Source organism: Ciconia boyciana, chromosome 3 (assembly GCF_034638445.1).
Source record: "Ciconia boyciana chromosome 3, ASM3463844v1, whole genome shotgun sequence".
Lineage (NCBI taxonomy): Eukaryota > Metazoa > Chordata > Aves > Ciconiiformes > Ciconiidae > Ciconia > Ciconia boyciana.
The window spans coordinates 97,837,344-97,853,035 of record NC_132936.1 but is presented as its reverse complement, the minus strand read 5'-3'; the positions used below and the strand labels follow the sequence as shown (position 1 = coordinate 97,853,035).

The following is a 15,692-nucleotide window of genomic DNA, read 5'->3' as shown; positions in this document are numbered from 1 at the left end:
TGTCGTTTTTTTTTTAAACTTTTGGAAGTGATGTGTCAAGTGATGCACTTAATTCAAAGACCTTCCCCATTGAAACCTCTGAGCCTTCAGACCTGGGCATGTGGGTTACTTTTGGAGTTTTTTCAGTGCGTTTTCTAGCCCTGGTATAAATAGGGATGTATTTAGTTTCACAGTGCTGCCCTCAGGTGATAATGCCTTGTTTTCTTTCTCACTTTTCAGTGTGTGCATGCACACCTTTTTGCATTTGCATGTAGAAGCATTAAGTACTTCTGGCTCTTGCAACAGGCAGTGCTATTTTAGGCTCAAGTGCTTCAGTGTTCTTCCTATAAAACTCTCTTCAATACAGTATAGAGTGATTTTAATTTTTTTAAATTTTTTTTTGTGGTGTTGGCATTCTGCATCCTGTTATTCTGAGTGCGTCTGGTAAAGAAATCAAGGAGAAAGTTATTTATGTGCCTATTTAACTTCTTAGACCTTTAACTGGTTCTTCCCTGTCTCCCCTTTAAGAGGTCTTGTCCTGAAGTTACTCAGGAGGTGACAAGGTCAACAGCATGGAGAATAGCAGTCTTGAGAACATGAATGAAAACTTTGCAGCCCTAAAAGCATTGACGTTGATATGACTAAACTTGTTATGCGCTTGGTTCAGCTTTGTGTTTTGTGTAATTCTAGAGCACTTTGGCAAGGGAGGTGGGCATGGGTTTGCATAGCATTTTGGAGATGGAGAGTGCCAGGTTCCAATAGGTGGACTGACTGTGTGTCTAGCTCACATGCAAATGCAGAGCTAAAATGAAAGTGTGAGCAGAAAGTGTATCCCGGGTGTTATTTTGCCTAGGTTCCTCATTTTAGAACTTCTGTGTATTTTAGAACTTCTGTTCTGGAAATGAATCTCCTTGTTGCCTTGGGATCACCTTATATGCCTAATTGAGAATACAGATGCATGTGGAAGTTTGTGCAGGGAAGTAGAAGAGGTGACTTAAATAACTGTCACACTCAAATGGTTGCATCCTTTTCCAGATTGAGATCAGGGTTCAGGGGATTTTTCTCACTCACCTGTTTTATGACTTTGCTGAAATGAGTCTTAACTGTCTGCTGTTCCTACACCATGACAGACCATGGCACTCAGATGCTCAGATGTCTGTGCAACTGGGGAGAGCTGTATAGCACTCCTGGGAGGTTTATCCCTAAGGAGAATCTGAAGGTGTTAATCCAATAGTTTTTCCTGGGATTTCCATTTTACAGGAAGCTGCATTTTCATTTTCTTACTTATTTTTAAAGAGCTGTCAAGAGGGCAAAGGGAGGAATGTTCTTAATTAAACAAGTTTTTCAAGCATGAAAGTGAAACACATGACTTTTTTTTTTCTAATTTGTGGGATCACAGTGTTCTTCAAGCATAATGATGCTTTTTTTAGCCAAAGGCAGTAATCGCATAAATCAGTCTTGGCCTGTTCTGGTTTGTTTGGTCTTATTCAAAACAAGAGTGAAGCAATTTACAGAGCTACTGTATGTTAAAATCAAAGACACTAAAAGTATTTGGTGCTTGCCTTTTGAAAGGCTTACCACAAACTGTACTTTTACTTCATTGTGAACCAGTAGAGACCTTTCTGTTGCTGGCATATTCTTTTTCCCTCCACTCTAAGACTGCAGGAAAAAATATAGGAGAGTTGGCTCCTCAGGGTAAAACTGACTAAATAATTACACACTGAGACGATAAAATGATACTAGCTAATGTCGCAGGGCCTTAGGCCATTTTGTTCATGGTTCCTTGCTATAAAAAGCATAGAAAAGCCTAGTTAGAAACAGAAGGCTTTCTGTAACTTGTCAGTAGGAGTGCATGGAAGGTCTTGGGGTTTCCAGGGAGTTGTATGTGACAATATTTCTTTGAGGCACAGTCATACATTTAGATCACTTTGCCATTTGCTGGGTACATCCATGGAACCTCCCTTTCTGGTGTTTAAGAAACAGCGCATGCTACTGTGGTTGCATTTTAGACTAATTCAGTGAATTCCTGTGTGGTGAGGTGGGTGAAAATAGAGAACTTTACATCAAAAGAAGTTATTTTTCTGAATCTGTTAGATCATGCTGAGGTTAAAGTTCCTGTTACTTGGTCCTATAGATGTCATACCTCAAGTGGAGTAACGCTTCAGTTTATCAATCATACCTATTCTGGTATTTAAAAGAAAATTACTCTTGGTGGCCTCATAATGCATCTCAAAGTGTAAATTGCATATAAAATACATATTGCAGTAGTCAGAAGTTCCAAAATAATATTTACAAGTATTAGGGCAGAAGGACTGAAGTTTCAGCCTGCCTCTGTTCTGTGCAGTATTTACTTTACAGCTTAGAGTGCTGTGCTGCTTAGAAATCACAGAAGATACTATCTGTTCTGATGTCTCTGCTTGTTTGCATGTTCATCTATTTACAATGCAAAAAATTAAGAGATTTGTTGGGTGGGGGGCAAGGACAAATGCCAAAGATAGTTTTGCAAAGTCAAGTTAACTTGCCCTCTTTTGGGCCCAGCTTGCCAGCTGCGTGTATGAACCGGAAGGCAAGTATTTTTAAGGATCCTTGGCCACTCAATGGTCAAAAAAGTGCATGTGGTGGAGCTGTCTCAATATAAAGTTCCTAACCCTCTTCTCTCCTCCCTCCATTATTGCAACAAAAAGAGAGAAGCAGTACAGAGATGAAGCTGTAAAAGGCTGCAGGAAGAGCAATACTAACAGATAAAGGGTTGATCTTTTAAACTTAATATAACAGTAGCCTCTGGGCTGAGACTTGCATACAAAATTCTGAGGCTGACAATGCAGTGGAGTGCCATCATACTCTAATATAGTAACATTTGTGAGATTGTCTCAGCGGTCTGTGTTGCAGTCGGTTGTGTTCACTCACCAAAGCGTCCCTTGCTGTCAGGCCTTTTTGATATTTTTTTGCCTACAGCATTGCAACAAGAACATATAAATGCAGAAGGCTGGCCTTTTCAGAGGGGGGAGGAAGCTGCTGCTGCTGCAGACTTTTTAGTAGCCGTTTAGCTACTCTAGCTTTCTGAAAAGTGATACTGTCATGTTGTTGGTACATCTCCTTCCCAAGGTGGAACATGGGGAGGGGGGAATCTTTTCTGTTGGAGAAGACTTCACTGATGTGTCTTTTTCTGTACTGTTCACTGATCTCTAGACTGCAGCCAAACAGCTAGCCCAAGTACTTCTCCACTCCCTCAGTGAAGACTGTTACTGGAGCCCTTTATCTGATCCGCTTCCTGAGTTCATGAACAAGGAAGATCAGTCTTATGTTAGCAATCTTCTTTGTCGGAGGCCTGAGCTTTACACAGAAGAGAAGTAAGCGTTCTTTTTTATTTCAGTTTATTGGCAGGAGGAAGGAGAGTGTTTGAACACTCTTTGGTACTGCTAGTTGTGTCACTGATTCATGTAGTAGTTTTGTGTGTTCTTGTTTTTAACTTCCCATCAAAGGCCTGCTGGAAAAATAGAGCATTACACCTTGAGTGTTTGACACCCCCCACCCCCCCCCCCCCAAGAAAATCCAACCAAATAGCTGTCTTTGCTATGGAATGGAAATAAACTATTTATGGTTCAGTATAGCTCATCTAGGATATATTGCAGAGCTTTTAATTGTGAGAACCTGCAAAGGAAGGTATTGCCTAGCAAATGAATTATGCACGAGATGTTTCAAGTTACTGTTTCTCTTGTGAAATGAAAGAGGCTGACAGAATAATTCTTGACCTTCCTCAGAAAAATGTGTTCTGTCTTTCAGTGCGTACTGCCCTCAAGACAATGTAGAAGAGGCTCTTCTTCTCCTCTTAATCAGTGAATCCATGGTAAGCCAAAAATGATTTTGTAATGCTAATAGCAGAAAGGAATATCTAGCATTTCCATGTCAAGTCTTCTGGTTGGTTTTGTTTAGAGAATCTTCCCTAGATAAGCAGAAGCAAGGATTCAGCTGCTGAACAGGAAAAGCTATTTATTCCTTTGTTAGTGACACCACTCTTATTAAACAGAACTTCAGCGAAGGGTTTTGGTCATTGTCAAGAAGAGGAGGTGACTGCATTCACCATAGCTGCATGCAGGTTCTGACATCCAGATACATTGTCAGTAGACTGATGTTTCCATTCAAAATATCTGTGTGGATACAGTATCCTGCTTATGTTCCTTAGTCTGCAGGGATAATATTTTAGCTATTTCAGTCATGAGTGATCTTTGGTAGTTTCTGATGCTGATGATACAGGGAGTTTTGTCACATGCAGAAACATCCATAATGAACTACAGTGAAGTAATTAGATTTCTTCTATTTATAACATCAGTTGCTTTAAAATCCCTTTAAGAGGAAGGGAAAAAGGTGGAGGAAAAACAACTGCATGGAAAACTGAATGGTAACCTTTGATCATTTTCATGTTCTGAGAAGATGCAAACATACAGAAAATGTGTAAGGAATGTTTTCTGAAAATGTGTAAGGAAAGTTACTTTGCTTTAAATACTGGGTGTTCACTTGTAGCTCAAAGTGAGATTTGCAAACCTTGGAGCATCAATGACCCTCTTAGGAACTTTTAAACAGCTTTCAGACAAATTGAAAAGAGATATTATGGAAACTTTTTGTTTTTTGCTTCCTTCAGTTTTTCTTTGTCTGGCTCTTCTGGCTCCTTTCCTGCAAGTCCTTCCCCTTCCCTGCAAACTTCTTCAGAACATGGCAATTTAATATTGTTTGATTTTTAAAATCTGGGGAAAATTGAAGAGGTGGAACCACCCCAAAATATTGAATTGACTTAATCATGTACGTCTGAGTGTTACTATACTTCATGCTTTCTAGTGCTTTCTAGATTAAGCCTCTACAGTACATCTGCTTTGTGTTTTGAAGGGCTTTTCTGCAGTTAGAAGGGCTTTTCATAATTGGAAGTGGAGACTCCAGGAGTGAGGGCTTGTAGAACATCACATGCACTTCTATTAAAATCAGAATAACTCATGTCAGTGTCACTTGTCAGGGCTGATCCAAGTGGGAGGAGGATCAGGGGTCTGGAGCAGTGACAGTACTGGCTGCTCCAGCCTTTTTTGGGACTGGGCTTGCAGTCAGAAAGGTCTTGTGGGACCTTGAACTCTATAATCTTGTTCTGCTGAAGTGAATGAAAGTTATCCCTGTTTTATCCAATAGTGCGTAAAATGGCAAACTGGTCCTCTAACTTATGGATGAAGTGGTGTGAAAATGCTGTTGATAGGAACTGGACTGCTGTGCTGGCTTCAAGGCTAAATAAATAAGCTTGTGTTTGCTTAAGTGCTGTCTTCTAAGTTGTCGTGGTTTAACCCCAGCTGGCAGCTAAGCCCCACACAGCAGCTCGCTCACTCCCCCCACCGGTGGGATGGGAGGGAGAATCAGAAGGGTAAAAATGAGAAAACTCGTGGGTTGAGATAAAGACAGTTTAATAGGTAAAGCAAAAACTACACACACAAGTAAAGCAAAACACGGAATTCATTCACTCCTTCCCATGGGCAGGCAGGTGTTCAGCCATCTCCAGGAAAGCAGGGCTCCATCACACGTAATGGTTACTTGGGAAGACAAATGCCATCACTTGGAATGTCCCGTCCCCCCCTTCTGAAGGAAGGGCATGAGGGCATACAGTATGGAATATCCCTTTGGTCAGTTGGGGTCAGCTGTCCCAGCTGTGCCCCTTCTCAGCTTCTTGTGCACCCAGCAGAGCATGGGAAGCTGAAAAGTCCTTGACTAGTGTAAACACTGCTCAGCAATAACAAAAACATCTCTATCAACACTGTTTTCAGCATGAATCCAAAACATAGCCCCATACTAGTTACTATAAAGAAAATTAACTTTGTCCCAGCCAAAACCAGCTGGGATGTATATGTATAGGAACTTTCTGGAGGTAGATGCAAGGCATTTTGATCTGCTGCATATAAAGCCCTTAAATAATCAAAGATCTTATAGTAGAGTGTGGCAGGAACCATAATTGTCTTTCTGGTTTTTTGGGAAATGGAATATCTGAGCTTTCCTCTTGCATTAGCAATAGGCTTGCCAGGAGTTTACAGTTTTAAAAAAAAAAACAGGACAAGTCTATAGAAATACAGCTGTGTATAGAAATAAGCTTAGTAACCACAGGAATGTGCTTCCTAAGTGAAGGAACAGAGGGAGCAATCTGATTCTTACATATGTTTATAATCCATAAATATTTTCTTGTAGTTTTACTGTTATGGTACTAAGAAGGGGAAATTTTGTTTGTGACATGAGACATCTTTTACATGACAGCTTTGTTGTAGGCTAGTGAGTTTTCTCATGTACAGGTTTGTTTGTTTGAAGTCTTTTGTTTTGTTTCTTAAAACTTGCTGAAGCTCATGGAAAATGAGTTAACAAGAAGCAGATTTCCATTTGAGGTCTCCCTAATGATATAATGTTAACAACTGAATAAAACACATTTTCCTTCCTGGAGAAAGTGTCACTGGCAAGCAATAATGATATGTTTTTGTAGGCCAGTAAGCAACATAGTTGGTGTTCCTGGATTTTGGCTGGATTAGGCATTCTTTCAGTATTTACAGTTATGAACCCCTTAAAATGAAACAGAGGTATACAATTAGGTTGGCTTGCTGGGAGCTCTCCAGCTTCTCTGACACTTTGGTGAGCTTTGCTCCGACAAAGCAATCAGAAAGGTACTTTTCCTGTCTGATTTTTAAAGAGACAAAACAGCAACCATGCCATTATAACTCTTTTGTGGGACTGTAAAGCCAAACAGCTGCTCCACATGCCTGTTCCTGACTTTTGCCACTCCAGAATGAGCTCAAGGGGGACGAAACTGGGGGTAGGAGGGACAGAAGAATTGTCAGCATGTGGAGGGGACACAGAGCAAAGATGTACTGGGGAGAAGCATAAATCATCAGAGAACCTCAAAGTACATATGTGATAAATTTGATGAAAAGGAGACATGGTAGTTTTTTCAAGAAGTATACATCTGGAACAACTTCCCCCCCACGCCCAGCCATACAGGGAGGGAGTAGATTAGTGCTAGGTAGTTTGCTGCTGAAATTCACTCTATTTTTCTGTTTGTCTTGCCTTCCTAAGGTGAAGCTAACATCTGCTTCACCAGGATCTGTGCAACTCCCCAGATGTTACAGGTGTTAAAATAAGTGTTCCTGTAAAGGGGAAAGGAAGAAAAGAAATCGCCTCTAAGGTGTTGTGAGCCAGACCCTACATTCCAGCACACCTCTGGCTGTTAGTGGTGCTGGGTTCTGGCTTGTGATGCTGCCCCAGCTTTTCTTCTTATCCCTTTACCTTGCATTGGAAGGGAGCTACTTTGTGTGTTCTGGTGGGATTAACTGAGAATATCTTCTAAAGGGGTAATTAAGGGTTCCTTCAGTATTGCACTCTGCCTCTGAGCCTAAGTATGTAAAAGTTTTTCAGATGGCCAAATAATATGGTAGCCTCTTTCATAGCTTTGAAGATGCTTCTGTGGGTATATTAACACTTGCAGTGAAAGCTTGGGGCCTCTTTCCTCATGGCACTCTCCTGAGTTGCCTCCTGTATTCTTTCTTTCCCGTTGAAAATGGGAACCTATTTTCATAAGCTAAGGCATCTCAGTAAACAATGAAAAGCATCCTGGTTCTTGAGTTTGGCAAGTTGCCCCTCTGTGCCAGCTGTTGTTTAGTCACAGTGGTTGGCTGTAGAGTTTTCATGAAGGAATCTAGTGAAACAAATCAGGCAGCCTGAAGATTACCATAGTAAGGGCTGTCTTTAGGGGGGTTTGTGGCCTCCTGGCTAAATTCTCATTCCTTATGCGCAGCCTGAGTTATGGTATGGATGGGCTGCATTTGTGAGAGGAGGAAAATGCTCTCCTTCAGACCAAGGAGAAGGCCAGCTGGTGACAGCCTTTACAAGCTCAGGCTGTGGTAGAATGATGTGTCCTATCACATGTTGGAAAAAATGGACTGGCCTATTTTTAAACCACTAGTCCTCTTTCTTATTACATTTAACCCATCAGAACCAGGGGCGCTGTGTTTCTGGGGAGAACTGAGGGCATATTGTAATTTGCTGTGTTGTGGTTTCTCTGCATCGTGCTACCAGTGGGAATGGCACTGCTTCTGCCATCGGGGTTTCTGCTGCTTTGTGCTGCAGGGCGTAGGCAAGGGGAGGCTTGGCAGGACTAACCTTTAGCTTTAGTTTTGTTTATTTTAATAACCATTCTCAGGAGTATTCTGAGTTGACTGCACTGCCCCTTAAAGTCAGCTAGAAGTTTCTCAGAGCCAGGAATGGAACACTTTCTATTGCTTTTTGTGTTTACTTTTGAGGTAAAAAAAAAAAGTTCTTTGCACTTAGAAACCTTGCCTTCTTGAATCTGAGGTCCAATGTACAGTCTAAAATCCCTTTATTCAGCCCTGGGCAATGCTGGCTCATACGAGTGGGGATTCTGGCTGGTGCAGTCCACCAAACATACCAGGTAACATGGATTATTTTTTTTTGCCTCTGTGTTCACTCATACTGAAAATGAAGCTCCTTGTATCCAAAACTAATAAATTCTGTGCCTGTGTAACAAAGATTAGAATTGTCATCCCCATCTTATCTCTGATTTGAATCCCTAAAGGCGATTTGACCTTGGAGAGCCTGAGAGCACAGAACAGATGGTAAGGGGGGAAGATACTGGGACTTGTCCTGTTCTTTTTACTGGTGAGAGCAAACTCATGGCTGTGAGCATGCCTTTAATGGAATAAGATTAAATCCAAGTATTTTTAAGCACAGAAATAATTAAAATCTGTTAACTCTACAGTTCCTAGCTTTATAAAATAATGCTATCCAACAAATGGGTTGGCAAAAGAGAAGAATCTCTTGTTGCTTTTGTAGGATTTTTTTCTTTGTTTGTTTGAATGACACTGAGCCCAGTGATGATACAACAGCTGGATGACCATCATGAGTATTTTCTTGAGGGCTATTGGCAGCTGAAAGAGACAACTGGGGACAGGATTGCCTGCTTTGTTGGTTCCTGCCAAATCATGGCTGTGCACTTACAATAGCAAGCCCAACTGTCTCTAACTGGTCTGCAAGGCAAAGCTATGTGTTTGGGACCTGCAAAGGTGGATTGCAGGATGTTTCTAGTGGGAAATACACCACCTCTGTTAACTGACTCTTGAATAAATAGTTCTAATGTGAGTTGCTGGAGACAGGATAGAGAGCTTTTTTTCTTCTGCTTTGCAGTAGGAAATCTTGTTTCTGAACTTGTAAGGACAATGCAAATTCTTGGAAGATAGCTTTCTAAATGCAGATTACTGATAGCAAATATATGACTTTGTTACCCAAGACAGTATCCATAAACAAAACTTTGTTACTTTCTCCCTCTCTCTTCCTTTTGTGTATGGTTGTTGGGCTGTTTTGGCTGGTGGGGTATATGTGTCTTGCTTTCAGTGATGTTTCCAGAATTAGTTCTGCTACAGTACAAGACATTAAAATATATCTGGTGAGAGATAAGATATGGTCATATTTGATAACCAATAATAATGGGCTGTTTTGCTGAGATATCTGAATGGGGTACCTGTAACTTGTGATCTATTGCCTACCAGAAATGAGACAGATGCCACGCAGTTCAGAAGGCATTAAGTTTTCATTCACTGTGCTTCTGGTCTGAAATGGAGCAAGTTATGGTATCTCTCTAAGAACAGTTTTGGGAGTGGCTGGAGTATGGGATTCCCTCCCTGTTCCACCTGCTTCCCATTTTCACAGCAGCTTTGCAGTCAACCCTGAATATTTTCTTTGTATATGTTAGTGAGGGAAACCTTCAAGTGCTGTGTAGAGATCATCAATAACTTAGGTGAAAAGTCAGTAGCCTCTTCCATGTGAACGGGTCCTTTCCATCGTGAAGAATTCATTCATTTTTTTGGCAGTATGGGCAAAACAGCCAGAATGGAGATCCAAAGGACATGGACTAAATATTTCACAGCTCTTAGCAGTAGAGGCATCGATTGCATGATTTCAAAGCCTTGTTGTCAATCTTACGCACGTAGCATTTGTTTTTCTCTCTTAATGCTAGTATTGAATCACACCAATTACATTATTACAGTACACTGTGTAAAACATGCTGCTGTTGTGTATAGATGGGTTGCAGTGGATCTGGCAATTATGTCTATTATGAAAAGACAGAAGTTGAACATTAGAATGCCCATGAATTAAGGGGCAGGCAGCAGGCACTCATTAAAGATTTTAATTGCTTTCTTTTTCTTCTTTGGAAAAAAAAGCAGGGGGGAGCCATGTTTCAAAGTGAGCAATTAAAGGATACTTCATAGCTAATTGCTGTGAGAAGGGGCTGCTATGTGGAATATGCTCTGTTGTAATTCATATGATTGCTTGACGTTTTATTAAGAAGCACATCTTTGTACTGTGGTAAAATTTAATTTTCTGCAGTGTAACTGCATGTGTAATAACTGCTGAAGTAATGGCTGTTTGGATTTGCTGTGGCTCTTTTCCTTTCTACATGTAATAAACTTGCCATAAATAAGCTGTAATTATTAGGGTCATTGATGTACAGCAAATCCTTCATGTATAGGTGGCTTATCTAGTTTGCAGGTAAGTATATTGTATATGTGGATAGGAAGGCACAAGCTGTCTGTAGCTGAGCAGGGTTGTTAGTTAAATTGCAGATCCCCGGAAAGACAGATCTCTTCCCTGCTGTCAGAGCCAGCATGGGTCTGAAGGTCCCATACTGTTGTATTGCTGCAGTTTGGAGCTGGACCTAAAAGCCCCGCTGAACCCCAGCTGGTTCTGTGCCCGGTCAGGTTGAACACCTGAGTTGGGCTTCAAGCATGATACAGAGACATCCGCATGGCTGAGCGCAGGGTCGGCTTGGGGATACCAGCCCGTGCTGGAGCCTTTTGGATGTATGTGGCCTGCAGGTGGGCCGTGTCCCTGGGCTGTGAAAAGGGATGGCTGAAGCTGCTCGCTATCCTGTGTGCTGCTCAGTCTGGGCTGACTACAGGATGTCTTATCTCCCAAAATAGGATTGGTGTCATGTCTGAGCCACCTGCATGCACAGCTAACTGTCTAGTGCATCCCAAAATATGCAAATGCAATGCATCTCTAGGTTGCTCCATTACCTAGGGGTACCTCAAATAAAGGGGTATTGGCTGTATATTTTTGCTCTGTATAATGCAAGTTATGCTAACTCCTGATGGTGAAACTCCTGTTGGTAGCATTAGTGACCTCCATCCCACACAACAGCCTTGAACAGAGGTTCTCTTTTAACGGTGTGACTCACCATCTCTCTCCATCCCGCTTGTGTGCTGTGAGGCATGTCTGTGTGACAATGGGAACAGCTTAAAGGGAAGAGTCATGCTGGGGGTGTTGAAAATGTATTTGTAGCTATGTTTTACTGCTGCTTATAGTGGAGGAGGAGGAAGTAATGCAGTAGGACAAATTGGGAATTGCTGCTTATGTTATTGGTACACTGTTTGGAGATCAGTGTTCCACAAATAACTTTTTTTCCATTTGTGTTCAGGAAAATTAGTGTCTGAAACAACAAAAAACAGGTATTGCAAAAATGTTGGTGTAAATGGCTTAGAATTTATGCGTTCTCAAATGCAAAATGAAATCTCTCTCTGTGTACATTTCAGCAAGTAAAATTACCCATCTAACAGAACCGGTATATGCTGTGTTGCAGTAACTTCACAACTATTTTGTATTTAAGTACAACCTGTACTTAACTAGTGACTGTCAGGATTTCTCACTGCCAAACTGAAGTTTACAAAAACATAGATGAAGGTAAAGGCAAAAAAATTGGCTAATGGTGATCTGGGTCACAGCACCCTTCCTTCTTTGAGAGGCAGGCCACAGAAACATGCCAGTTTCCCTGAGTGAGTTTCAAGACAGTGATTCACATTCCCTTCCCTGCCCTCCTGTATGTAACACTGCAGTAGTAAATGATACCTTGAGCCTTGGGATGATGATTTAAGTTATTGTTAGGCACGCTCCATGTTCTTGCTACTGTTAGTCAGTTTGTTATGAGTTTGCACCGTTTGGGTTTTTTTTAATATCTCTGTGATAACGTGGAAACTTCTTGAATTTTTTTTTGAGTAGCTGGAATTGGCAATTGGAAATAGGTTCAGTATTAAAAAAATTGTTGGGATAGAAGTGACTATGAATTTGCTCAGTGGCAACTTTTATGCATGCAAGTATAGAAAGTGATAGATTCCAGAGACCTTCTATGGCTTTGAAATCTTGAACAAAATAAGCAGGTTTATGAGCTTCTTGGAAAGAATATTAGTCATACCTATGCATATGTTGTTTTTAACTGCTGCCTGCTTAGGTAGAGTACAATATGTACGATATGTTCAGTATGACTGCAATTTTAGAATGTTGCATCCTTGTAATGTCTCATGATCCTGCTTATTGCAGGGTTTGGGCGTGCTCTTCCCTCTAGTACTAATATCTGTTAGCAGACATTAATGAGCACTCACCAGTTTTGATTAATTTTCTATCTGTGCTAATTCATCAACTTAAGTCATAGCTTGGAACTGGATGGATACCCAAAAAAGCATCAGGCTATAGCTGACTCTTAATGGGAGGTTCATGATGAGATTACAGAGCATGGGGGTGCTATCTCAGTAGCTATTTTCTACAAACAATTGTCATAACAATATAACTGGTGCAGAAAAAAATGTTGACGCTATTGTATATACGTAGGAGGATTCACTTGGCAATAAGGATTGTTCTGTATATGCTTTGTCTTTAACTCTCTGAAGTAGCAATCTCAGAATCATTCTGTTATGCCTTTACTTTAACTCCTTTTTTCCTTTTAAAGTAGCATTCTGGGGTTAAATCCAAACAGAGCTCAAACATCTATTTATTTTATTATTCTTACTTGTTTAGTTCTGCTAATAAAGATAGAGGAGCTATGCTTCTGTACTCTGGTTGCAGGATTTTCTCTTTGGAGTTGGTTTCATTCTCTCATGCAACCTGTTGTTCTGAACTATTTTTTTAAATCACAAATTATGTCTTTTGCAGTAACATGAAAAACGCTCTTGTTGCTACAAAAGTTGGTGTAAGTTTATTTGTGCAAACACTAGTCTGAGTCTGACCTGTCAGTTTGCCTTTAACTGCAGTCGCCATTTAGCTCTTAGTTGCGATTGTGTTAGTTGTCAGTAATTGTGTTTGCTGTCTCGGCTGGAGGCTGTGATGAAGAGTGCTTGGAAGTGGGGCATTACACAGATAATATCATGATGAAACAGCTGCAGCTTAATCATAATGAAATATGCGGGGGCTTTAAGGGCTACATATTCTGGAAATTTTTATTACACTTAATTCCCATGTTTAACCTTTTTAGGAAAAAAATCCTGCATTTAGAAAGAAATAGATGTAAGATTATAGTAGTAAGTATTATAAGATAAATCTCATAACCTCCCTGCTTCAGGGAGGGAACATTTTGTTTGTCTTTGCCCCAGGTGAAACTGCGGGCAATCTTCTAATTTTTCTGATCTTTTAGATGTCTAGACCTGAATGTCTGATGTTGCACCCCTTTCAGCTGAGGAGCCCAGGGCAGCGTATCTGTGCTATTAGTCAGTGATAGTGCTCGGTGGCATCCAGCACTGCCTTTCTCTGAGATTAGGCAGTCTGGGTAAAGTCCTCTGCATTCGGAAAGCAGAGGAACTTTTCCATTTACTCTGGGATTGAAGTCTCCCTTTTTGTGCTCAGAAAACAGAGAGGCTGGGATCTTGAGGTAAATCTGAGTCTATGGCATATGGTGTTTTGGGACATCCTTGCGAATTGCTAGACTGATCATTTTCTGTCAAAAGTAATGGGTTTTTTTGATCTAGGCTGAGCAATGCACTGATAGATTATGCAAAATTATCACTTACAAGATTTTTTTAATTATTATTTCGTATTGTGTTGCCCGGATGTCTAATTGCATTAAATTGATGACAGGCAAATCTGATTACTAAGGCAACCTACTCAAAAAATAAAAAGTGAATAGCAGAAAAGAACAACAAAATGACATGCTATTGGGAAGAAATCAAGTGCAGACGTAGAAGATAAAATATCAATCATGGAAGCAGTTATCACAGTTGCAGGGAATTGAAGTAATAAGGAATGTGGTTTAAGGATGGCCTTGAATTTCTAATTATTGAGGAAATGGGATCTGGTAGGTCTGTTTCCTAATGCTCTAATTCTGTGGAACAAATCCAGATGAGGTATTCCTAGCAGTTCCTTTCTGTACGTACAGCTATCTTCTTGAGTTTGCATCATGTGGCTAAAAAGTAACTCTCTGGAAACACCTTCCTTTATGTTGGGATGAGTTAAAAAACAAAAACAAAAAAAAAAAACCAAAAAAGCCCCCACCAAAACTTGAGATTACTTGAAACCAAATGCCACGGATGATGGGTGGAACTTCCTATGGAGGAGTCGGTTCTGTCTTGTTCTCTTGCGGTCTGATGTTCCATTTGTGTCTGTGCCCAGGCAAACCGGGACGCAGTGATCAGCCGAGCCCCAGACCAGCAGGATGACCGAGCTGTCAGCCTCCGGGATGCTTCTGCAGTCTACGACCTCCTCAGTATCACGCTGGGCAGAAGAGGGCAGTATGTCATGCTTTCTGAGGTACCTCCTCCTGGCTTCTGCTGAAACTTCCACTTGAAACGTGCAAGCAAAGCCTGTCTTTGCAGTAACTTGTCGGGGAAGGTGAAAATGAAGCACACTAGTTGGCAATTAGTAGAAACAGCTACAGACCTATGGCAGCACAGGCCAGAAATGTACACAGAACTGTTTGAGACATTAAAATTATTTATATGTAGGCACTTGAACAAAGTGGCCGTCATTTGAAGTGGTGATGTATGCTAGAAAGCCCCATTAACTGCAAAGAGGAAAATGATGTCATAAAAAAAAATCACCTGGGCCACAACAGATTGTTTCCTCTGATTTGATTACTGAGCCAAGCAGCAGTCTTGACAAGATGTAAAAAAGAGTCTGATATTTCTCCCAACATTTATTTCTCAGTGCTTGGAAAGAGCCATGAAGTTTGCATTTGATGAATTTCACCTCTGGTACCAGCTTGCCCTGTCCATGGTGGCTTGTGGAAAGGTAAGGTTCAAACCAAAGGACTTAGCAAGGGCACATTTTCCTCTGGCAGAGTGTATCTAGCTTACTAGTTTGAATGTGCACAGTCTTGTATTTTGTGGGGGTAGGTGCCATCAGACAGCTATGTAGAAGGACAGTGCTCCTTTTAGACGCTGCGCTTTGTGATCAGGTATGTGCATTTGGTATTGAGTACTGTTCTTTCCATGTAGTGTTTGCTTCTCATTATCAAGGAGAAAACAGATTTTGTGCATAGCCGTGGACTGAAAAGGATTATACAGCTGTCCGTTCTCTGCAGGTTCAACATAAATGTGCTTAGCATAAGAAAGATACTGATATCTAAAACTGTCATCAACTCACTCCGTCTTTGGGCAGTTGACTTAGCCTCTCTTTAAGCTGTGGTTTCTCCATCTGACCAAGGAAATGTTAATGCTTTTTTCATAGAGCGCTTGCAAGGATTAATACTTTTGAAGTGCTTGGTGCAAAAGATACTGTAGAAAAAGAAATGATGTGTGAATGTTTGCATGGGCACATGTTTTAGCATAGGTTTTTTTTCAATTAGTATACTATTTGTCAAAGTTACCAGTTAGCCACTGGGATGACTGAAGTCTGGTTGCAAAAGGTAGGCAGAGGCAGCATGAGCTTTTCTT

The 15,692-nt window shown here is 40.9% G+C and overlaps 1 protein-coding gene across 5 annotated transcripts in view; it reads left to right on the top strand.

Annotated features, from left to right (window-relative positions):
• TTC7A (tetratricopeptide repeat domain 7A) overlaps window positions 1-15,692 on the top strand; it is a 181,143-nt gene that overhangs the window by 31,222 nt on the left and 134,229 nt on the right. For 4 of the 5 annotated variants that reach the window (XM_072856741.1, XM_072856742.1, XM_072856743.1 and 1 more), the window contains 4 exons: window positions 3,169-3,329; window positions 3,763-3,826; window positions 14,431-14,568; window positions 14,965-15,048. In XM_072856741.1, the coding sequence (XP_072712842.1) occupies window positions 3,169-3,329; window positions 3,763-3,826; window positions 14,431-14,568; window positions 14,965-15,048 (447 nt within the window). The remainder of the gene's footprint in view (window positions 1-3,168; window positions 3,330-3,762; window positions 3,827-14,430; window positions 14,569-14,964; window positions 15,049-15,692) is intronic. The other variant, XM_072856744.1, reaches the window with a different exon arrangement.